The sequence below is a fragment of the Alligator mississippiensis genome, chromosome 1 (genome assembly GCF_030867095.1).
Source record: "Alligator mississippiensis isolate rAllMis1 chromosome 1, rAllMis1, whole genome shotgun sequence".
NCBI lineage: Eukaryota > Metazoa > Chordata > Crocodylia > Alligatoridae > Alligator > Alligator mississippiensis.
This window is the reverse complement of record NC_081824.1, coordinates 433,748,122-433,771,806: the sequence shown is the minus strand read 5'-3', so window position 1 is coordinate 433,771,806 and position 23,685 is coordinate 433,748,122. Positions and strand designations below refer to the sequence as shown.

The window sequence follows — 23,685 nt, the reverse complement described above, 5'->3', positions numbered from 1 at the left end:
TACTGTGCTTCTGCTTTACCTTTCTGAATTATTCTGTTAGTTATTCTGGCTATATTTATATCCACTTTGTGTTGTTGAATTCATGTTGTAACATTGATTTTTATTTTTAGGTCTAACCTATAAGAAGTTAAATAGAATAGATGAAGCTTTGGATTGTTTTCTGAAACTTCATGCAATCCTTCGAAACAGTGCCCAAGTTCTCTACCAAATAGCAAGCATGTATCTTTTGCTTGGTTGTGATGCCAGAACTTCAATTTAGTAAATATGGATTGAAGGCTTAAATGAGATCTGTTTAATCCTGACGTGCATTTGTTTCTTGTAAAGCTAAAACATACTTTTGGTCAGGATATCCTTGAATATATTTGATGAGTATTAAAATGAGTACTGAATTTGCAACTCTCATTCAGGGGAGCAGTGTCATTGAAGCTAATAAGTTAATTCTGAATAAGGAATATTTGTATAAAGATAGTTAAAGTTTAAGAAAGTCCTGGACTTTTTACTATGTAACTGATATTATTTTGAACATAATATCAGAGAGAGAAACAGAATGGAATAAGACCTTAAAATAATATAGCACAATAACAAGAGTTTATCAAAGTGAAGTTCTGTTCTGGAAAAAAGGATTTGTAAAAATAATCATTACAATGTTCCTTGTTGGTTGTTTCTTGAGTTTCCAGATCAAAACTGCTTAGTTCATATCTAAAATAATAATTGTCCCTTAGCTTTCCTGGCAAACTCATCCTGGGATCTAAAAATATATTTGTGGTCTTTTGGCTCTGCGCATCACCAGTAGTAAAGTACAACTACCTGATAGTCATAAAAGCAGCAAAACCTTATTTTACTCACTAAACTGAGAAAATGTGACTTCAAATATGTGCAAGAAGTGAGAATCCCCAGTCCTGCTCTGGCCCCTTCTCAGTGGGTGAAAGGACTGGAGCAGTATAAAACGGCTCTAAAAGCCATGGCTTGTTGAGGCTCTTTGAGAGTCTCCCTTCACTGACATTGTATAACACTGTCTTCTGTGGACCTTCCCACAGCAGGCCATGGGTTGAGACAGAGTAGGAGGGGAGATTGAGGAAGGAGCTGTAACGAGTGCTACAGAGATTCTGAGCTCTACAGCCACCCGTAAAGCAACGTGGACCTTAAACAGTCTTATTCCAACATGAGCTACTTTGGCACCAACAATTAGAAGCATGCAAAGGTAGCCCTTTCCCCATGAGCTGCCAATTCTGTGCTGTGCTGTGCCTCTTAGAGACTGAGGACAGACTCTCACCCAATGATCAGATCTACTGAGTACAGTGATGGAAATTTTGCCAAATCCCTTTTTAGCACAGAACCATGCTTGACCTCTACCTCTTTTGACTTAATAAGGAGTGACTCCATTGAAGGGTTGTAAAAATAATGAAACCAAAGAAACCAGACCCAAAGTGCAATCCTAGACTGCTAAAAATTAAGCCAACGTTCACCTGATGGGGAAGAAATTAGGATGCAAATGGGGAAAAAAAATCCAAATGTATTTCTCCATGGTTGTCTGGCAGATCTTTTCAGGATGTAGGTTTTGGCTTACATTGACATTATGTAAGCCGTGGTAAGAATTCCAGTTGATAAAACTAAATATAAGCACTTTTTGAACTCTCCTTAACTGAAGATTCCTCAGATACGAAATAATGGAGGATCCCAACCAAGCCATAGAGTGGCTCATGCAGCTGATCAGCGTAGTTCCAACTGATTCACATGTGCTGTCAAAACTAGGGGAGCTATATGATAATGAAGGTGATAAATCCCAAGCTTTTCAGTACTATTTTGAGGTACTTGACTTTTTATTATTGTGTCTTTTTCTAATATTTATAGAAAGAAAATTACATAGCAGACGCATGCTAAAATAATCATGTCTCCTTCCTAGCATTTAAAGTGCAAAATGTATGCACAGAAAGTAGAACCAGACTCTTGTCTTAGCAAAGTGTAATTCTTTGTAAATCAAGAATTTATTGTAGTAGAACACCAAAAAAATATATACAGGATAAGTTTATATTTTATAATTTATAAACTTGAGTTTTCACAGAAATCATAATCAGAATTGGTCTTTCTACACTTTCTGATATTTTTTTTGGATAGAATTTAGTCAATCAAAAGATGCAGTGAACCAGGTTTTCTTCTAACTGTAGTTTTCACTTTGGAACTCCAGTTACTTAACTGAGGCTGCAAATGGATGTCGCCTTTGTGCCTCCATAAAAATTTTTATGACCACACAAAGTCCAAGCAAACAGATGTCCATGTCCCTTGTCACTCTGCAAAGCCCAAAATTGTGGCCACAACACTAGGCAGTAAAAAATTGTGCTGCTTTTTGGCGGCAGACATCAGTTTGCTTTATGGCAGCCGGAAGCCACCCACACTCTCCAGCTGCTCCAGACAGGTGTTCCTGGGGCTTCAGGAACCCAATCCTGCATGCCCCACAAATTCCCCAGCAGGAGATTCTGTGGGCATGTGTGTCATGTTGCTGAGTCCTGTCTCAGGGGTGTCCCCATTTACAGAAGAGTGCCCTAAGTCATGGTGCAACAGTGTGATGTATGTGCCTGAGGACTGCCTTGTTGGGGGGAATCCCTGGGGTGCATCTCTGCAAACATGGGAACTGGGGTTCCCTTGTTTGCAGCTGTCCTGCAGGGTCAGGCCCCTGAAACCCCAGGAGCAGCAGGGGCCTGATCGTATGGGACAATGGGTGACACTGGTGCCACCCAGTGAAGTGGATGAGCTGTGCATCTCAGCGTAGCTGATCTTGTTCCAAGGGCAACATCTGTTTATAGCCTGTTAGTTATTGCTGACTTACAGCTAGGGAGTTTGTTGAGATTGTTAGTCTAATTCAGTGGTACTCAACCTTTTAGCCGTGCACAGGGCTGTGGCATATGAGTGGCACAGGCTGTGGCATATGAGTGGCACAGGGCCAGTCTTCAGGCTGGATCCTATGGGCAATTAATGGCAATGCCATTGCAGTTAATGATGCCACTGCTTCTCTGCTGCCAAATTTCTGAACCAGGCCGGATGGTAGAGCCCCATGTGCTGGATTCGGCCCATGGGCCAGAAGTTGAGTACCACTGGTCTGATGGATACATAATTTTGCAGTCTTTTCCATTGTCCTAAAACTCAGTAAATTTATAACTCGATAAATCAGTACATTTTAACCAAGAGAAATTTCATTTTGTCCAAATAGCCGATTTCTATTCATCGAAGCCTAGATTTAAAAGGGATTTGTTTGTATTACTTAGCCTGAATTTCTCTCTCTCTCTAATATTAAATTAAAAAAAGCATAGGCTTCTATACCTAGGTGAGAATGGACCTATGTGTTGGAAAACAGCTATTGTGCGTATTTGGTAAGTCCCCCATTTTGCATGTAATGTGAATAGGCAGACCCCAGATTTACTAAAGGGACAGTCACTGCCTCTCAGACCAAGGTGGAAGGAGGTTGAGATGTAGCTGGAGTCACCAGGCCAGTGGGGGGACACTGGGGAGCCAGGCAGAGAGCAGGTGTGGGGGAAGGGGGAAACCTTTCCTGTGCCAGTATTATCTCCAGCTGACCTGAAGTCAACTGCTCCTGCTCTGCTCCAGCCAGGCAGAAATGCAGGTCCCTCCTTCCAGCACTTGCTTCTTGCCTGCTTCTTTCCCCTACCCAGTGTCCCCCACTGGCTGGGGTTGCAGACCTTAGAAGGAGGATCCTGTATGTTGCTGCTGCTGCTGTCCCTGATGGAACCTGGCACCCCATGCAGTAGCTCCCTGCAGCTCATGGCTGGAGTGGGGCAGGAGCAGCTCTAGAGCTCCCCTTGCACCTGCATCAGCTAGGGACAGTGGCAGGAGGGGAAGATCCCTCCTTCCAGTACTTGCTTCCCACCAGCAATGGAGATGTAGTACAGAAGGGGGTGGCAGGAATCAGGTGCAGAAAGAGGAAACCTGCCTGCTGCTACTGTCATGCCTAGCCAAGCCTGGCACCCAGCTCAGCTGCTCCCTGCAGCCTACAGGTGGAGCAGTTCAGGAGTGGCTCTTGGGCTTCCTCCATGCCTGAAACAGCAGCCACAGTGGGTTGGCCCCCCCTTCCTATGACACCCATCAGCCTGGGGTCTCCAATTGCAGGGAGCAGCTGCATGGGCTGTTGGGCTCAGCTGGGGACAGTGGCAGCAAAAGGAGGGTATGACTGCACCACTCCCATCCCCCCCTGGATCTGCTCCTGGAGATGTGCACATTAGTGTCTAACAGTTTGAGCTTCTTAAAATAGTCATCCCTGTGCCTGCGTCTCCTCAAGAACCTGCACCATTATACTTACTCCGAGAACACCATTCACCTTTTGTCCAAAAGCCTCCTGCCTAGGACATGGAGAACCCCAGTTCTAGGCTTCTCTCAGACTTGGGGGTTTGAACCAACTGTGGCGAAGTGGGTTTCCTTCAGGCCAGCCATCGCTGGCCTCCCACCTGCCTCTGGGCATGCTGCCCTCCTGGCTTGCCCGCCACAACTTGTTGGAAAATTAATAAGTTGTTAAATAAGGCAGGAGGCTGCCCATTTCTTGCCCCAATGCCAGGGGGTACTGTCTGCAGCTCCGTTCCTCCCCTACACCGCAGCCCAAGCCTCGCAGATGGCATCCAGATGTTAATAGTTACACCAGCCCCACATCAGGCTCCAGAATCCTCCTGGCAGGACCCTCCTTTGATCCCTCTGCTCAGGCGGCCTACGCCACCTTCATTTGGGCTGCCGAGCTCCTTGTAGCTGGCTCCCCTCTCAGGCGTGGTCCCAACTCGGGACCTTTGGCCATACACAGGCCTTGGCCTCACCTCCAAGACCAGGCAGGGTCCCAGGCCCATGACTCTGCCTGCCCCTCGCAGTGGGCGCCTGGCCCTTTTGACCTTCTTGGTCCTGGCCCCAGCATGGACCAATCGAAGGGGCACTCTACTCCCAGCCTCACTAGCCCCACATTCTCTCTGGGTCCACCTTCCTGGTGGTAGGGAGCTGGGGTACCTCACACCACAACTGGTGCCCCAGGGTCTCACAGGGGACTCTCACTCCCCCCCCCCCCCCCCCGTGGTAGCAGGTCGTGGTGCTACTTCAGATCTTACATTCGACCCACATGCAGCCTCCCACCAGTGGAGGACTTACTGGGGTCAGGACTCACCTCTCTCGCTCTGAGGCTGAGCCCCCTTCACTCAGCCTCTGGCCCAAACCTTGGCCTCAGATGTCCGAAGACTTACCTGGGCCTACTCCCCTTGCTTGGAGCTCCACATCGCCCCCCCCACTTGGGGCTCCAGATCTCTGCCCCTTACTTGGGGCTACCCCCACACTGGGGCTCCACAACTCTGCCCCCTCACTTGGGGCTACAGATCTTGACCCCCTTCACTGGGGCTCCAGATCTCTGCCCTTTACTTGGGGCCCTGGGGCTTTGCTCCCCAGTGGGTTCAGGTGGCCGTAACCATGCCTGTCCCCAACTTTCCCTCTCGGGGTCTCGCATCTCCGCAGAGCTCAGGTGGCCACAGCCGTGCCTGGCCCCCACTCTTCTCCTCGTGGCTTACACCCCCATGGGTTCATGTGGCTGCAGCCGTGCCTGGCCCCAACTACCTCTGATGGTATGCAACCCACTGGGTTGTGGGAGCTGGGGTTAAGGCACCCCAACCCGCCTTTCACTGGGGTGGTAACAGCCTGGCTTTTCCTGGGAGCTCCCACACCACTGAGAGCCCCACCGGGCCACCCACTCCCAGCAGGGTGCAGTTTTAGGTCATAGCCCAGGACCAGGAGCCTCCTGACCATCCCCTACAGCTCCTCCCTTACCTCCAGATGATACCAGCAGCCCTCCGGCCAGGCAGTGTTGTTGCCTGGCCCTTCAGCAGCAAAAATGCCCTGTTGATATGGGCAGCCGTGGATCCAAAATGGCTTCCCTCATCAGACACCTACTGGCTGCTAGCCTCAGGCCCTTAAAGTGGCAGGCACCTACAGTGCCCTGCCACACCAACATATCCCACTTCCTGATTAAATGACCTAAGCACAAGGTTGGGGACTGGATAGGCACAGAGCACCCTCCATGCTTCCTGTTGAAGTTGAGCAGTTGACCGCCAAGAACACAAGAGCCAAAAAAAAAAAGTAGGCAAGAGGAAGCCCATTGAGGAGAGCACTACTCTGGAAGAGAGGGAGTCCTGGGCCGTGAAACTGCTTATGCATTTTTATTATGTCATGTTTTGATGGAACTCCAATGCAGCATTGGGACCTGGGGACTTTTTGAGTGGATGTAATTGATAGAAGTATCAGACTGACAGGTCTATAGACTGACTTCTGTGCACAGGCCAAGTAGAGCAAGAGTGGTCCTCACTAGTTTATCCATAGTATTCCGGTAGTGAAGCTGTAGGGAGCATGTCAGAGAGGTGATTGAGGAGTTTACTCATTGTATTTGCTCTGTCCTTTGCATCTGTACTGAGTCTGTCCATAAAGTTTCCCTTTGAGAGGATATTTTTGTTTTACAAGTTGAACAATCACCCGTGATATAATTTTGAAAGGTAGTGGAATTACATCAGGGAATTAAATGGGACTGGTATTTTTAGGTCCTTATGGATAGTTTCTGATGAGAATCTCTGAGAAGCTGGCTAATTTTATTTTCATAATATTAATTTTTTAATAAAGAGTGCATTTTACTGGGCTTTCCAGCAGATTAGCAATTACCTAAGAAAGCAAACTTCGTGTGGCAAAATACTCTTTTTTTACTCTTAATCTACTGCAATATTTCAAATAAGGACAAATGGGAAGTATGAGAGACTCATCTCTGGTAAATCTTCTAAAGCGTTCTGTAATTACAAAACCTGGCAAATTCTGTTTGGGGATTAGTTACACTACTTTCATTTATGTATTACATATTTTTGGCATCTGGAAAATTAAACCCTTAAAGAGTAAGATATTCCAGAAGTAACATAACGGTGTTGTTTATCACAGAAAATTTGTTTCTTTCACCTTCCTTGTTTTGTCAGTCATATCGGTATTTCCCTTCGAACATTGAGGTCATTGAATGGCTTGGGGCCTATTACATTGACACCCAGTTTTGTGAAAAAGCCATTCAGTACTTTGAAAGAGCTGCGCTTATTCAGTAAGTAAGGATTGTTGTTGTGTGCTAAGTAAAATACTTCGAGTTTTTCCTCTTGTAATTATATCTAGCAGACATGATAAGTTTAACTGAAGTACATTAATGCCATAAGTTATGTTAACATTAAATATAATGGTAGGCATTGTTCATCAGTTTTCTCCTCTTTTATATTTATTTACAGAATGTTTTTGTTCCTATTATGGAACACCAATGGAATCAAAAGTAAAATGTTTCCTTTCCTTGATGACATCATCTAGTAAGGGCTGTTGATTTGAACTCAAACAAAAGCATCTTTCAGCAATTAACTTTGAAAGTTCCCTCATTTTATACAATTCCTGTTCTCATGAAAAGTGGCTTGCAAACATCAAACAGTGCAAAAGCATGTACAGTATGACTAGCCAACAATGGAAATGCATTGACCAGTCTAATTGATTTTGAGTGTTCTCTCTGCAGTGTATTAAATTTGACCTTAATTGGTAAACTGTGTTTTGATAGATTACTTATGCACTTCAGAATAAGTTACATAGTCCACATATTTTAGTCTACATATTTGACTCTAGACCAGTGTTTCTCAACCTTTTAAGACTCAAAGCACCTCTGGATAGACTTGGGGTACCCCTTGAAAAATATTATCTCTTAGTTTTCTCTCTTCTTTTTTTACACTGTGGAAAATAATAGAGCAGGTTTTTTTTTTCATTGCAAAAAACTCAGAAAGACCACACTTACACACAGAGATTTCAAATGGAAATCTGTATCTTGTTAATCATGTTTGTAAGCTTACCGTTGCCAACCTTGTGTGGCACCCCATGACACCCTTAAAGAATCTCAAGGTACCCCAGAGTGCTGTGACACCTTGGTTGTGAATCATTGCTTTAGACTCACAAAAGGAAGTTAACATACAAATGTCCAACAAGTAAAAGTTTGGTCAAATCTAAATTTGAAGCTTAGAATTCACCTGTGATTTTACTAATTATAGAGAAAAGGACAGCATATGTGTTTTCATGGGAAATTTGTGTCGATATATTAAATTTTGTCTAACTCGCTACCTCAAGGGTCGTCAGGATTTCTCTTTATTGTGTTTTAAGAATCGCTTCCAAAAATCAGGCTGAACCAAGCTCCACTGTTGCTAGAGTCATTTGTGATGATCTGAGATTTGACCCACTGTTTATCTTATTATCCATATAATCTAGCTCAATGCCACTGAAAGAACAAGGGAAAATTCAAGTATTTGAATGACACAGGTACCACAAAAAGAAAGACTGAATGAATAGTAGATAGGATAAGAAAAAAATTAAACAAAAATGTATTTTAAGAAAAGTTGCAAGAGTTAAAATGATATAAAAGATAAAGTTATGAAAAAATAATTTTGGGGGCTTTAAAATTCTTTAAAAGATATACATAGCAAAAAAGATTAAACTCATACTAGTGTTAAAAAGATAGAGGTGAAGGCTAAATAAAAATTAAAGAAGAAAGACAAGAGTTGAAATTATTTAAAAAATAGGCAAGGGATAAACATAAATTGTCAAATTTTAAAATAAAATTATGGACTAACAAAACTTGTGCCTGTTGCCTCCTTGGTTGTTTTACTTGTAGTTTGGACTATTTTCCCACATAATTAGTCTGTGTTATTGTTATGTTTTTATTTTGTAAATACTTAGGGAAGGGATTTTTTCTGTGTACAATACTTTCACGTGGGACCTCAAGTCGTGCTTAGAACCTTTGGACACTAACCACAATACAAATAAGGTGTTAGTGGGCACATCAACATGTGCATTGTTCCTTTTCTAATGAGCGTTAAATTTAATACCTCCAATGTGAGGTACTAAAATAATGTGCATTAGGCTGTGCTAATGTATAGCAGCATATTTGCATGCTTTTTTGTGACACTTAATGCACAGTAGATTATTTTACTGTGCATTAACATAATGTCACGGTTTATGTGATGCTTTAATGCACAGTAAAATAGTCTACTGCGCATTAAAGCACACATATAGACATGCCCAGTGACAACAAAGCACAAGTCCTGAAACCTATAATTACAACTTAAAGTTAAAAATACCACTAGCTGATCTGCTGTCAAACTCCAGCCTGAAAGGTCAGGTTCTTATCATAGCTGTGTTAACTGGGAGTAGCTTCTGACATGAGTCTGGAGCAAGGCTCAGGCTCAGACCTCTGGGCAGCAAGATGCCTTTACTACTCCCCCCCCCCCCCCTTCCCCGAGCCATTTATTATTATTATCTATCACTGATTGCAAGTTGAATCGCATTTAAACAGATTGCCAGTTTTCTGTTCCACTTAATGTAAATGCCAACCATTCAGTAACACTTTATTTAAATCACTTAATGTTAAGATACGTTTCTTAATTCATTTCAGAAAGTTTTTCACAATCTTATGGGGACAGATTTTATTAATGTGTTACTTGGACATAAATAATGGGAATTACAGAGCTAAATTGTAATTCTAGCTACTGACAGTTTAGTCTCTATTTGGGATTTCTAGCTGTTTATTAGTAGCTATTTTATTAAAAAAGAGTCATAAAAAAGTGGCAGCAAGTGAAATATGAAGCAGACTTCTGTCTTACATAAGCTTATTTTGCTGAGTACTAGACTGCAAACAAGTAGAAAGATTGTTTAGTGGTCAAATTGACTTTTTCTGGGATAGAATTTTAAAACTTGAAGAAAATAAGTAATGAATAAGTAGTACAGTATTTAAAGACATATGGTAGATATTATTAGAAAAATTGTTTAAAAACTGTTACTGTATGATACCCTCGAGGACGTGTTCAGAGCATACCAGAGAATTCAAATCACATTCTGTATGTGCTTCAGTGTGTTCTTACAGAATTTGCTGCCCTGTATTGTCTTTATTTTTCAGCTTGATGAACTTATAATTTTGTGTGCTACTCCTAGAAAGAATTTACTCCACATGACCTGACAGCCAGACTATAGTAATACTAGTTTAATAGTGGATCTTTATTAATTCTTGGCAATTCACAGGATATTAGCCTATTTATCATTTGGTAACATAACAGAAACATATATTTATTTATACACAGACCAACTCAAGTGAAATGGCAGTTGATGGTTGCTAGTTGCTATAGAAGAAGTGGTAAGTATTCCTTCCTTTCTTTTGATGTTTTTTATAATTGGTAACATTTTACGTTACTACCTTTTTTATCTTCCCATCTTTTCTACATATGTTCTATGTATGCTTGGCCCTAAAATGTACTTAACAATAGCGTGCTTTTCTCTTTTTTTTTTTGGCGTTTTCCCCATATTTATACATTACTATAAAGAAATACTTGACCTTGTTTTAAGTCTTAGTTTCATTATCCATGTTTGTACTGGCTTATGAGTGGAGCAGTCATACAAAGTTAAAATGAACAGGGCAAACTAGTATAAGCAGCCATGCTTTATTTGCTTGATGTCACGGTATTTTGTATGAAGCATTAGCCAGTTAAGATGATTTTACAGTTGGTTAACAGAACAGACCATTTTTTTTTTTAATTTTTAGTAGTAGATATATTTGCTGGATATTAAAAGTTAGCTTTTAAAGTGTACAAACTGAATGCACAGAACCACTTTGAGACTGAATTCACATGCTAATTCATGTTAGTGAGAGAGTGCTGTCTGGATCTGATGAACATTGTAAGGACACTGGAGAAGAGACCACATCCTTCTGTTTGTGTTTAGCGTCAAAATACAATTAAGACTTTTAATAATGTATTTACCAGAATCCAAGACAACCCTGAATTTAAGACGACCCCACAGTAATTAGATTATGTGCATGGAAAATGCTAAATTTGTTATAATTTTCCACATATAGAATCTAATTATTGGCAGGTCATCTTAAATTCATCCCCCCCACTACTTTCACAGGGAAAGCAACTGTGAGGGACGAGGAGCCAAACCCCTACCCCTTGCCTTCCCTGCTGGCCCCGTGATGCCTATGCCTGCCCCACACCAAATGCCCCATGCCCCCTGTGCCTGGGCCCACCTCTCCTCCACCCCCTGCTCCACCCCACCACCTGTGTCCCTAACCACATACCTTCTGGACAGCTCTGTCTCCAGTCGGCAGTAGCAGACCCTGCTCTGACGCAGCCCAGCCCACCCAGGCAGAAGCAGTGAACTGGGCCCAGAGCCAGAGCTGGAGATAAAGGGGAGATGGGAATGGCCTTAACACCAGGTTGGCAGATTTCCTTATTTTGCTTGTCTAGTTATCTAATTCTGCAGGAAAGATGAGCAGGTCCTGGGTGACTCTGACTTGAGAGAGAGAGTTAGTACCCACCAAAGAACAAGCACAAGTTTTGTTCTGGGAAAGTTGTTTTTGGCTGCTATTATGTTCATTTGTGATGTCCTGGCGAAATTCCCAGCCTGTCATGCCAGCACGTTTCAGTTCAATTTGGGCTCTACCTATCACTTAATGTTGATAATAGTTTAACATAGCTTTTTTTTCTCCCTGAAATGTTCAAGTCTGCCCTTACATTTTATGATATTTAGCTAAGAATTAAAGAATGCCAAGTTTTACCTTAAAAATGTGATATTAGTTCATTAAACCATATACTCCTTAAATAAAGCAGATGTAAAGAGCCAGGCAGTGCTAAGCTCCATCAAATTTCTGTTTGATTTTGTGCCATTTTATACTGGAGGCATTTATATAAGATCTTTATTTTGGTTACAGGTAACTACCAAAAAGCTCTTGATACATACAAGGAGATTCACAGAAAATTTCCAGAAAATGTTGAATGTAAGGTGTTTTTTTTCCCCATTGATTAGAGCAACTTTCAAATAACTGTTATTTAGGATATATAGAGTATAGCTGTTTGTAATTCATATTGTGCATTTTTTTAAACAGAAACACTCTCCTGAACTATTTTTTCCCAGTACTACTGCTACACATTCCTTGTCACAGTTCTACTTGACTAAAGTAATATGAGGGCAGGTACAGCAAGAGGAAGATGAGAGTAAATGTGCTTAATGGCTTGTTAGTTGAGATCCTTCCTCTGGGTTCTTCTAGCAGTTTTGTAACTATGCTGGTGTTTACTCTTCCTTAATATAATATTTACGTGGGCCCTTTCTGAGTTATCCCCTCTAGCCCAGCCTGCTCTAACCTCTCAAGACCTGCTTGTGGTTTGGTTTCCATCCTGGGTCTGCTGCCCTTCTAATTTATTAATCTGCAAACCTTTGACTAAAATGTTTACCAAATCTCCTAGAAGGACATGAGGCACATTTTTAAAGTTTATTTGTTCAAATAGCCTCTGGAAAACCTTTAAAGAACCCCAGACTGGGCTAATGATAGCAGGAAGCATTACTTTTTGATGGATGCTTTTCCACAGACAGAAACATGTCTATGGACCCAAATGGAAGAGCTCCCTGGATGACAGTTGAAGAATCATTGCTATCTGTTATAGCAACTTTCTTATGTTCCAGGTTGTTGCTAAGATATCAGTATGTCACTTAATATAATTTATTTTTTTTAATTGTCTAATGAAGAACACTTCCAGGGATTCCCAAAGGTTTTTTCATTGAGGGCCACTTAACAGATGAGAGATTCTTCTGGGGACCACAAAACAAAATGAGCCCACAATATAATACCTGTATATTCAATAGATGTAACAGAATATGCCTTACATGTACAGAGCTACAATGAGAAGGATATACCATCATAGCTTAATTCAAGCCTGAGCAGAAGTTATGTAGCTGTTTTTTCTTGCTAATAAAATACATTGGGCCAGTTTATATAACTGATCATCTCCCGAGCAATTTGGCCCATCTGTAGCTACTAGGGATAGGAAGGGGGTAGATACATTCTATGCTGGCAATGTTGTGCCAGTGCCTTCAGCTAGTGGCTACAACTTTCGTGATCAGCTGGTTCTGATGAGGATGATCACCTTTGTGGGTCAGATGCAAACTCTTTGTGGACTGCATTTAGGGAACTGCTATTCTGAAAGTATAGTTGCATCATTCTGATGTTACTAATTTTGCCAAATTTCCTAATCTCTCTTGAAGAAGAGTTTTTCCAAGGATATGCTATTAAATGCCATCACTTTAAAAAAAGTAAAAATATAAATATGTCATGTTCATATTTGGCAACATGTGCATTATTGGGATGGACTGTCTTACAAATATTTCAGTAATTCTAATGTTCTTGGGATATTGTCCGTATAAGTCCATGATCCTGAATCTGTTACAGAACCACCTGGAATTCTTTTGTTCCTTTAATTTGCCAAAGCAATGAATTAAGAGAGCTATTTTTGATAACTTGTTTCTTCTGGTTAGTCATAGTTTAACATAGTGTTTAAATTGGGGTTTTTATTTGTTGCTGTGCACATGAAGACAGTAGAAGTTATTTTCCAGATTTGGGACTATGGCTCCAAGGAGTTACTTTATTAGTTCTTTCTCTTTCTTCATTTAGTTACATTTAACCTTTACATCACTGTTTATTTCTGACGGATAAATGACTAATATTAATTCTTTATATAATTTAGCTGTTTATGCAAAAGCTAAAAATCAACCCATGGCAAAGAAATAGTTACAAAAACATAGCTATGACAGTATCCAGTGTATTCAGCTCATTTAGTATTAATGGATTGCTTTCAATAAAATGCTATTGATAATAGTTTCACACTAACAACTTGGTTCTAGTATTTTTTTGTTATTTTACAGTGCTTAGCAAACGTGTTATATAGTATTGCTATTCTATAGATAGGGAAGCTAAACACCAGAGTAGTAAAACTTATTCATATTGAATCCAACCTGAGTGGCTGGTGTTAAATCACAAGAAACCCTTGCCCCTGTTGGATGCCACGTTCACTGGACCCTCTTGCTTTTCTAGAAGCTCAGAAGCTTTTCAGAAGCTGTTTATTCTGAACATGCTGCTCCTTCACTATCTTTTAAGCCATTTTCTAAATATATTTTAAATGTTCAATTAGGTCTGCGATTCTTAGTTCGTCTGTGCACAGATATGGGGCTGAAAGAAGTTCAAGAATTTGTGACAAAGCTCAAGAGGGTGGAAAAGCTAAAAGAAATGAGGGAACAGGTATGCTTTTGTCTTCTCTGAAAATGTATTTTTTTGCTTTGATTACATAACTTTTTACATAACTTCACTGCACACAAGGGAAGGTAAAAGAGTACTTTCTGTAGGGCTTTAGCATGGATAGAGTGAACCTTCACTTCATAGTTTACTAAGATCTAAGTTTGTTTTGTCTTAACTTTATATCCTGGATTTTAAAAGTTTAAACGTAGATGCTGTTTGGAAGAGTAGAAACACTTCTGGCAAATTTAACTTAGTCTTAACAATACTTTTGAGCAATACATTCTCCTTGCTGGAAGAATTCTAATAAATGGGGCATGATTTAAAGGGAGGCAAGAGGAAGCATGAATACTTTCTGGAAATATTCTCACTACTACTCAGGTGCCAGCTCTGTTCTCATCCTTGTCCCCAGTTTGGTTGGATAAGTCTAAAGAGAAAAAGGAAGGATCATAACCAAAGGGCTATGAAGAGCGTGTTTACCAGTTTGATGCAGCAAGAGGGAGAAGAGGGAGCCTCACCCTATGTACTTCACTTTGAGGACTAATTTAGAGAGAAGGGTCTCTTCACAGCCATATGAGTCATAGGATGATTGTATATGAAGTGAGGCATTCATGTCAATGGGGTGTTCTCAGATGAATCAGAGCATCCCATGGAGATGAATACAGGCCAACACAATAGTTCTGTGAGGTGTGAACTGACCATTGGTTGCAACATGTGTTCTCCTTTCTCCTCTCCCAATGTCTACCCTAGTCCCTGATATGGGATGACAATTTTGGGGACAATCCTGCCATGCTTGTGGGTTTTAGAGCAATTTGAATGTTAAAATAAACCCCTTATTGAGAGGGTAGTACCTAGGAACCTTTTGATTAAATGATTCCCAAGTTTACCTCAAATACATATCCTAGCCCCTGTGGGGCTGAATATTGCAATACCAGTATTCAAGATACTCTTACTATGCATACATGTTAGAGCATTTTGAAAATTAAAAGATAAAGTAGGGCATAGTATATTGAAAATACCTTGATCAGATGATCCCATATTTGCATGATAAACTCTACCCAGGGTCCATTGCAATATACTAGTGTTTAAGATAGCCTTTCTCTTGTCCCTTGAAGACAGTCTCCCTTGCATGTGAAATATAGAGCTTTTAGGAAAAATGACTACTAAACAGTAGGCAAGTCTTAAATGTAGTGATGCTACCAGTTTACAATAATGTCACTAATGAATAGATAGTTAAGTAGATATAACATTGCCATCTTGGAGAATAACCTTAAGGGGTTTTCAGTGAAGAGGGTTCAATGAGTTGTGCTAATCTTTAGGGAATAATAGTTTACATCCCAAACACACTCATTCACTACAAACAGACATCATATTTGTCTTGGGAAAAACCTTTTTAACTTGGGACAAAGTGCAGTCATACAGACATCCATATCCATTGTCCCAGGATAAATACTAAAAAGATTCACAGTGTGAGGGAAAAATACAAAAGAGGAAGAATGTTTAGTACAGTTAACAGTCAAAGGAAGTGGCAAGAGTGCCTCAGACTATAAGGCATGGGAAGGTAACGGTTTTGCTGAACTTGCTGTTTTAATACCGTTGTTGTAATTGCTATTTTGATCTTAAAGTTGCTAAATCTTTAGGTAGGCCCTATATTGTGATTGGTTATGAAAAGATGATCTCATGCAATCAGAATGTACAAGTACTTTTTGCATTCCCTGTATTAATGGGGAAGAAGGAAGAGATTCCCTCCCCCCCTACAGCTGTAGCTTAATAAATCTTCGACTGACCTGCTTCACGAAAAAACGCAGAGTACTTGTGGTTTTTCCACCACAACAGGATGACAGGTAGTAGACTCAAGAAGTCTATGGGCCAATGAGAGGTAAAGCGCTGCTTGACCTGGTACTGGCTACTGGGCATGACCTAATCAGTGACCTAGTGATCGATGGGAAGCTGGGTGACAGCAACCACGAGCTGATCACCTTCACCATCCGCCGTAAAGCTGGCAAGTCACTCAGCAACACTGAAGTCCTTGACTTCAGGAAAGCCGATTTTGACAAGCTTAGGAGGCTTGTCAGTGAGGCCCTAAGGGACCATGACCCGAGGGGGAGGGGAGTTTAGGAAGAGTGGTTGCTCCTCAAGGGAGTGATCCTCAATGCACAAGCTAATTCTGTTCCATCTCGGATGAAAGGCAGCAAGAGTCGAATGGTCATAAACTACTACAAGACCGTTTCAGGCTGGACATAAGGAAGAATTTCTATACTGTCCCCACCCCCAAGGTCTGGAACAGACTGCCGCCGGAGGTGGTTCAAGCGCCTACATTGAACACCTTCAAGAGCAAACTGGATGCTTATCTTGCTGGGATCCTATGACCCCAGCTGACTTCCTGCCCTTTGGGCAGGGGGCTGGACTCGATGATCTTCCGAGGTCCCTTCCAGCCCTAATGTCTATGAAATCTATGAAGAGGGCACAGCAGCTCCCCTGGCTCTTCAGGGCTAAAAGACCTCCTGAGGCTAAAAAGAAAGGCCTACAAAGGATGGAGGATGGGATTCACCTCCAAGAAGGAATATTCTGGACTGGTCCAGTCCTGCAGGGAGCAAACCAGGAGAGCCAAGGCTGCAACTGAACTCCAACTAGCTTTGAGTATCAAGGACAATAAAAAGTCCTTTTTCAGATATGTGGGGAGCCGGAGGAAAAGCAAGGGCAACATTGGACCCCTGCTAAACCAGATGGGACAACTGACAACTGATGTCCAGGAAAAAGCCAACCTATTAAATGGGTACTTTGTGTCAGTCTTTCATCAGTCCCATGGTATTCCCCTGCCCACTATGGGACAGGGAGGTCCGGGTGAGGAAGATTCCCTGCCCTCCATCAATGCTGACCTTGTGAAGGAACACTTTGAGAGGCTGGATACTTTCAAGTCAGCCGGCCCTGACACCCCAGAGTACTCAAGGGGCTGGCGAGCATCATAGCTCAGCCTCTGGCATGGATCTTTGAGAACTCCTGGCACTCTGGTGTAGTGCCCAAAGACTGAAAGAAGGCCAATGTGGTGCCTATCTTCAAGAAAGGGAGGAAAGTGGATCTGGCAAACTACAGGCCCGTCAGCCTGACTTCTATCCCGGGGAAGATCTTAGAAAAGTTTATTAAAGAGGCCATCCTTAATGGACTGGTCGATGCCAACATCCTGAGGGATAGCCATCACAGGTTTGTTGCGAGTAGGTCTTGTTTGACCAGTCTCATTTCCTTTTACGACCAGGTGACCTATCACCTGGACAAGGGAGAAGAGATTGATGTCATATATCTTGACTTCAAAAAAGCCTTTGATCTGGTGTCCCATGATCACCTCTTGGCAAAACTGGCTAATTGTGGCCTTGGGTCCACCGTGATCCGCTGGCTGGGAAATTGGCTCCATGGTCGGACTCTGGGTGGCGGTTGACGGAAGTCAATCATCATGGTGCCCTGTGACCAGTGGGGTCCCCCAAGGCTCTGTCCTGGGACCCATATTGTTCAACATCTTCATTAATGATGTGGACATTGGAGTCAGAAGCGGACTGGCCAAGTTCGCAGATGACACCAGACTTTGGGGCAGAGCCTCCACGCCTGAAGACAGGAGGGCGATCCAGGCTGACCTGGTCAGGCTCAGGAAATGGGTGGATGAGAACCTGATGGTGTTTTAACACTGAAAAATGCAAGGTCCTCCACCTTGGGGGGGGGAAAAACCTGCAGCATCCTTATAGCCTTGGCAGTGCTACGCTGGCTAGCACTACGGAAGAAAGAGACTTGGGGGTCATCATTGACCACAAAATGAACATGAGCCTGCAATGCGATGCGGCGGCTAGTAAAGCGAGCAAAATGCTGGCTTGCATCCATAGATGCTTCTCAAGCAAATCCCGGGACGTCATTCTCCCACTGTACTCGGCCTTGGTGAGGCCACAGCTGGAGTACTGTGTCCAGTTTTGAGCCCCACAATTCAAAAAGGATGTGAAGAAGCTTGAGAGAGAGTGCAGAGGAGAGCCACGCACATGATCAGAGGTCAGGAAAATGGACCTTACGATGGCAGGCTGAGAGCTATGGAGCTCTTTAGCCTAGAAAAGCACAGGCTCAGGGGTGATCTGATGGCCACCTATAAGTTTATCAGGGGTGACCACCAGTATCTGGGGGAACGTTTGTTCACCAGAGCGCCCCAAGAGATGACGAGGTTGAACAGTTATAAACTCCTGCAAGACCGTTTCAGGCTGTACATAAGGAAGAATTTCTTTACTGTTCAAGCCCCCAAGGTCTGGAATAGCCTGCCATCGGAGGTGGTTCATGCACCTACATTGAACACCTTCAAGAAAAAATTGGACTCTTATCGTGCTGGGATCCTATGACCCCAGCTGACTTCCTGCCCTTCGGGCAGGGGGCTGGACTCAATGATCTTCCGAGGTCCCTTCCAGTCCTAATCTCTATGAAATCTATAAAGTACTAACAGTTTATTCTAAGACATTGCAAAGTGTATCTGAATGGTTATTTTGAGATTGCATCGCTGAATTAATGGCAAAAAAGCGTCAGTGTATTCAGCTGCTCACTAAACCCTGATTAGAAAGATTATATTTGTACATACCAATCCCAAGATATTTCTGTTTAGGGACAAACACAGGTACAACTTGTCCAGAGACGAGTACGGTGTCGGTTCTTAGCCATTTTGACACAACATGCCAGAACTGACAAACTTTATTAAGGAAAAGTTAGTGTTTAAATTTGCTTAGAAACTGACTTAATTCTTAATTGAAGCAATGGAGGCCCTTGGTGTTGGAGAGCTAAATACTCACTTGTATACAGTTCTAGCCCCTGTGGATTTTTAATTCTACAACATAGACCTACAAGCATTAATGACCCTTAGATAAGTTCTTTTTTTTCTTTATAGTATTTACATCAAAAGTACAATTTTTTTTTAAGTTTTTAATTTCATTTTATTTTTATGTAAACCTGGGTTTTCTTGGCATTTTTTGACTTTTCATTCATGCAGTAAAATATTTATTATTGAATTATTTAGATTTGCTGTTCAAGAATTGATATTTTAGTAACATGTAAGTGATATTAAAAAAGTGATATTTTAGTTTGACTTGATGCTTAAATTAGTGAAAGTTAAGAAATAGACTACAGAATACCATAGTTTTCCTCTGAATCAAAGGAGATTTACAGTAGCACAAACCATATTATTGTATACTGTTCTGATAATCACTTTAACCAAAACTTGGAGAAGCCATTTGAGATGTCTGGAATGTTACAGCTGAATCTCAATGGTATCTCATTACTCCATATTCTGTCACAGAACCAACAAATCATTTCAAAATAAGGGCATTGTGCTCCTGATTCATTTTGTAGCTATTCAGCAAAGTGCTGTTTTACGAAGGAAACTGATATTATTTTCTTTCAAAAGAATTTCAATGCCAGTACTTACTTATATGAATGGTAGTTCTGCAATTCTGTTCTGGTAGGTTGACTCTGGGTTCTCCACCATTTTTTATCTAGATGCATGAGTTCTATCACCAGACTTCAGGTTTTGACATTTCCTTGGTATTTTTGTTTCTAGAACATGTTTATCAAGTCTGTCAGTAAGGATCTTAATCATAAGTCCCCTGTACCTCCTTGAAAGATCTGTAGCTCTGAAATTTGTTATATTTGCAAAATGCTAATTTCACTGCTTACATTTTCAAGTCAACACTGACTTTCAGTCAGCAAAGAAAGACACATATCACTTTCTGCTCTCAACTCTAGCAGTAATTTAAACAGCTGAGTTTCCCTTCCTCATTGTTTCCAAACTGGCTGAAAATCTTTCCTTGTATGTGCTCACTGGTAAAACAATAAACAGACAAGTGCTTGTAGAATTTGCCCAGCTTTTCAATACCTTTTACTAAGTATCTATCTGTACTTGGAAATTTACCAAAATAGCTAGTTTGAAATAAATATTCTAAAATAATTCTGTTTGTGGATGTCCTTATTTCATAATAAGGACATCTAGACTAATGCCAAAATAATATTGAATATAACTATTCTGGAATAGTTACTCCTGTAACTTTCCAAGTGTTGACAAGCCCATAAATTCTTCTAGCTAAGGCTTTGGAAACATCTGTGGGGTGGTTTTTATTCCCTATGGAAATGTTTTACCTTATGCCACAAGTAATGGTATTATGTTCCTTTTGTAATCTATATATTTTTATAATGTTAACATTTCTACTTGGTATTTCATTTAAGCCATGGGTAGGCATTACATTTTTAGTAAGAAATGCATCTTTTCATATAGCAGAAAGCTAGTGTACGGGTGGTTTGTAAAGAAAAAAACATGGCAATTCCACCAGAGAATGCTAGCCCTTTCCAATAGCAGCTTCTCCACAGCGTCAAGGTTTCTAGTGTCATGTTTTACATGTAGTGTGACATAATCCCACTTGAACCATCCCAAACAGGGGGGGAAAGGGGCCACTTGTTCATGTTTGAACACTTGGAGACAGAGGCAGAACTTTTCAAGCGGGGGCCAGGATTCCCTAATCCTAAACTCTGCCCCTCCATCCCCCTCCTCTCATTGCCTGCCCACTCTGCCTGACTTTTTAAATTAAGAAATAAATGCTCTAAACGTGTACTCCCTACTAAGATTTATAGTTTCTGTAATTCATAAGATACACACCCAAGAAAACTGAAATTTCACAATGAAGGCCATTGTAGATGTGTTGCTTTGATCAAAAGAATTAAGGTTAAAACAGACCTTTAAAAATAACACACCTGGAAGATGGTTATGGTACTTTCTTCATTCCAAGAAAGCCAATTTCTAACATAGTTTCCAAGATATTTTGCCATGAATTGTATCTTAAACTTTAATATTCACCAGCATATTTTCCTGGCGTATTGCAGTGCCAAGTCTTAGGAATGTAAGATTTATGGGATAAATATTTCTTTTCTCCCCCAACTTGAACCTTTACAATGAAGTAAAGATGAAGTAAAAATAAATAACTGTCCTTGGATTCCCAAGATCTTAATAGACAAACATTACTCTGGACTCATACAACGGGTATAGCTTGATTATTATTTTCAGCTGTGTTACCCAAAGCTTCATGCAAGGCAGTTTTTACACATCTTTCTCATAGAAGTGTTATCTGAAAGGACATAGTTCACAGACAATTTTTGTTTGAACTTCATTAGTTCTGTGTAAATGAATTTTAGACTGGGTTTAAAAGTAGGTTTTTACATTGAAGAAATAAGATTTCTTAGTTACTACTGTAATTAATGCCCAATGTGATATTTTTCTGCCATTAGCAGCAGTAAACTCATTTCTGAGTTCTCAGCAATCAGCTCTAATATAATTATTTTAAATAAGGTTTTTGTTTTTGTTCCCTCAAACCTGTTTCATGGTGCTGTAGCGTGTTAAATCCGGCAGAGATGGCAGTGCACGTGGCCGGAGAGAAGGAAGTGCTGGTGGGGGTAAGTAGTAAACAACAATGATGTTGCCTAAGTATTGAAGCTATCAGTGTTCCTAAAGAAAAGAGCTTTCCTTCAAGTGTTGTAAAACTGCTTATATTTATACATCTATTTGTGTTGAGCCCCATCGTAAGAGACAGTTTCCTTGCTGTGGGGCAGAAGGCCAGGGCAGATATTGTGAGCCAGAGGCCTTAAAGAGATCCAGGTAAGCTTAAGTGTGTGAAGGAAGAGGACATACAACAGCCAATCACTTGCTCCCTCCTCCCATGTTCTCTGTCCTAGCCAATAGAAAGCAGAGTGGTTTTGAAGCAGGGAGGGAATAGGCTGAGACCCTTGTTTTGCTCCACCTGCTGTCTTGATTTATCCCACACCCACTGGGCCCTCCCTCCCAGGATGATGTTCTTGACCATCTGCTCACTGAATGCAGCCGAGTGGGTATTTGCAGTTAGAGGAAAATTACCTATAGGAGCACAGGCTTCTGTATATGAGAAAAGAGAAAAAAGTTTATACAGAATGGAATGGCCACACCATGTTACTCCTAAGTGACAAAATCATGAGTGACTTAGGCAGGTTATGACAAAAAAGCACTTAACGATTATTCATATCATGTGACATCATATTGAGTTCTGCTCATGTTTCAGGTTATGGGTATTCTTGTGCAATTGTTTTGCAAGGTTTTTTTTAATAGAATTGTTTTTCTTATCCTTCTACCTACAAATGTCTTTGATACATTAATTCCAAGGTTCAAATGGAGCCATGGAAATCTTTAATATAACCTGACCTAGCTTTTAAATATGTGTATAGAAACACTGCCTTTGCAGGATCTGCAGGGGTGGGAATGACTGTTGGATCTGTCAAGGAAACATGGAAATTTCTTTACTTCTCTGATGGTGTGAAAAGGCTTTAGCTCTGCAGGGCCACAAGAGAGTCTTTGAAACCATTATATTTTTATATGTAGAAACACCTGGTTGTCTAGGATTGAATATCACCTGTTCTGGGCCTCAGGCCAAGGTAGCTGTAGGAGTGAAATGCCTCACTCTGGTAGTTCTTGAAGGGAATATTTTTGGAGCAGGGGTTGAAAAGCTGCCTGAGTATTTGATATATTAGTATGAATCCTGCATGGATTAGTGAGCACAGTGAAGGTGAGGCAATCAAAAGTGCTTGAGAGTTTTATGTTTTTGTGCATCTCAATGATAGCACCTCTGTGTGTGAGGAGGTAAAGGTCTTAACCAGTTTTCTCTCTTTGTCTTTAACCTGCACACACCCACATACTATTCTGTTATTTAATCATTCATTCATATTGAATTAATTCAATCTGAAATTGAAAAATGGAAGTTAGAGCAACACTGTACCTAGAAAACAAATAATCAGGTTATTTAAAATGTCTCCATTCTTGATAACTGATGTTTGTCTTCTTTTCACACACTTGAGGCTGGGAGACTCATGACACTTTGTAAATACTGGCGCTAAAATTCTTTTTAGTGGGCTGGCCATGGGGTCTGGCAGCACAGCAGCCTCTTTTCGTGCCTGAAACTCCATTTCAGCACTAATCCATAGGAGGTGAAAATGGAGGAACATTGGAGCAAGCCAGGGGGATTCACAGTTAATGCAAACAGTGTCTCAGATGTCTGGGTAAGTGGCACTCAAGGGGCTCTTTCCTCTCAATTAGCAAAATTTAGCCATACCCTTGTTAGTGCAAGAGGATAACATTGGCCTGAGAGAGAAAGTGATGATTTGTGATTTAGGGGACAAGGGTATATATAACTGAGAACAGCTAACCGGGAGAAAAAAGTAAGATCTTAGCTGACAAGTTAAGACAGCATTGGAGCCCTGGTGCTAACATTTTGTCAATGCTACTTTGAAGGATAAAAATACATGCAGTAATTAATAAATAAATAAAAAGACAGTTAAACTCATTAGAAACTTTGATCATAGGCTGTAGTAATACCAAGGCTTTGACTTTAGCCTCCTGAACAGATTCATATACCAAGCAAAGACTAAGTGCAGAGAGAATGTACAGACTCTTGAGACACTACCATTAGACATCAAATCTCAGTGGAGCAGCAGGGTCAGAATTGAGCTGCAACTGTTTATTCCTCCATAATTAT

General features: G+C 41.2%; 1 protein-coding gene across 4 annotated transcripts in view; it reads left to right on the top strand.

The window, feature by feature from the left end:
* Nucleotides 1–23,685, top strand: part of IFT88 (intraflagellar transport 88) — a 131,837-nt gene that overhangs the window by 96,448 nt on the left and 11,704 nt on the right. For all 4 annotated transcript variants that reach the window (XM_019481967.2, XM_019481969.2, XM_019481968.2 and 1 more), the window contains 7 exons: nucleotides 111–219; nucleotides 1,658–1,808; nucleotides 6,984–7,099; nucleotides 10,152–10,204; nucleotides 11,777–11,842; nucleotides 14,028–14,134; nucleotides 21,520–21,580. In XM_019481967.2, coding sequence (XP_019337512.1) covers nucleotides 111–219; nucleotides 1,658–1,808; nucleotides 6,984–7,099; nucleotides 10,152–10,204; nucleotides 11,777–11,842; nucleotides 14,028–14,134; nucleotides 21,520–21,580 — 663 coding nt within the window. The remainder of the gene's footprint in view (nucleotides 1–110; nucleotides 220–1,657; nucleotides 1,809–6,983; nucleotides 7,100–10,151; nucleotides 10,205–11,776; nucleotides 11,843–14,027; nucleotides 14,135–21,519; nucleotides 21,581–23,685) is intronic.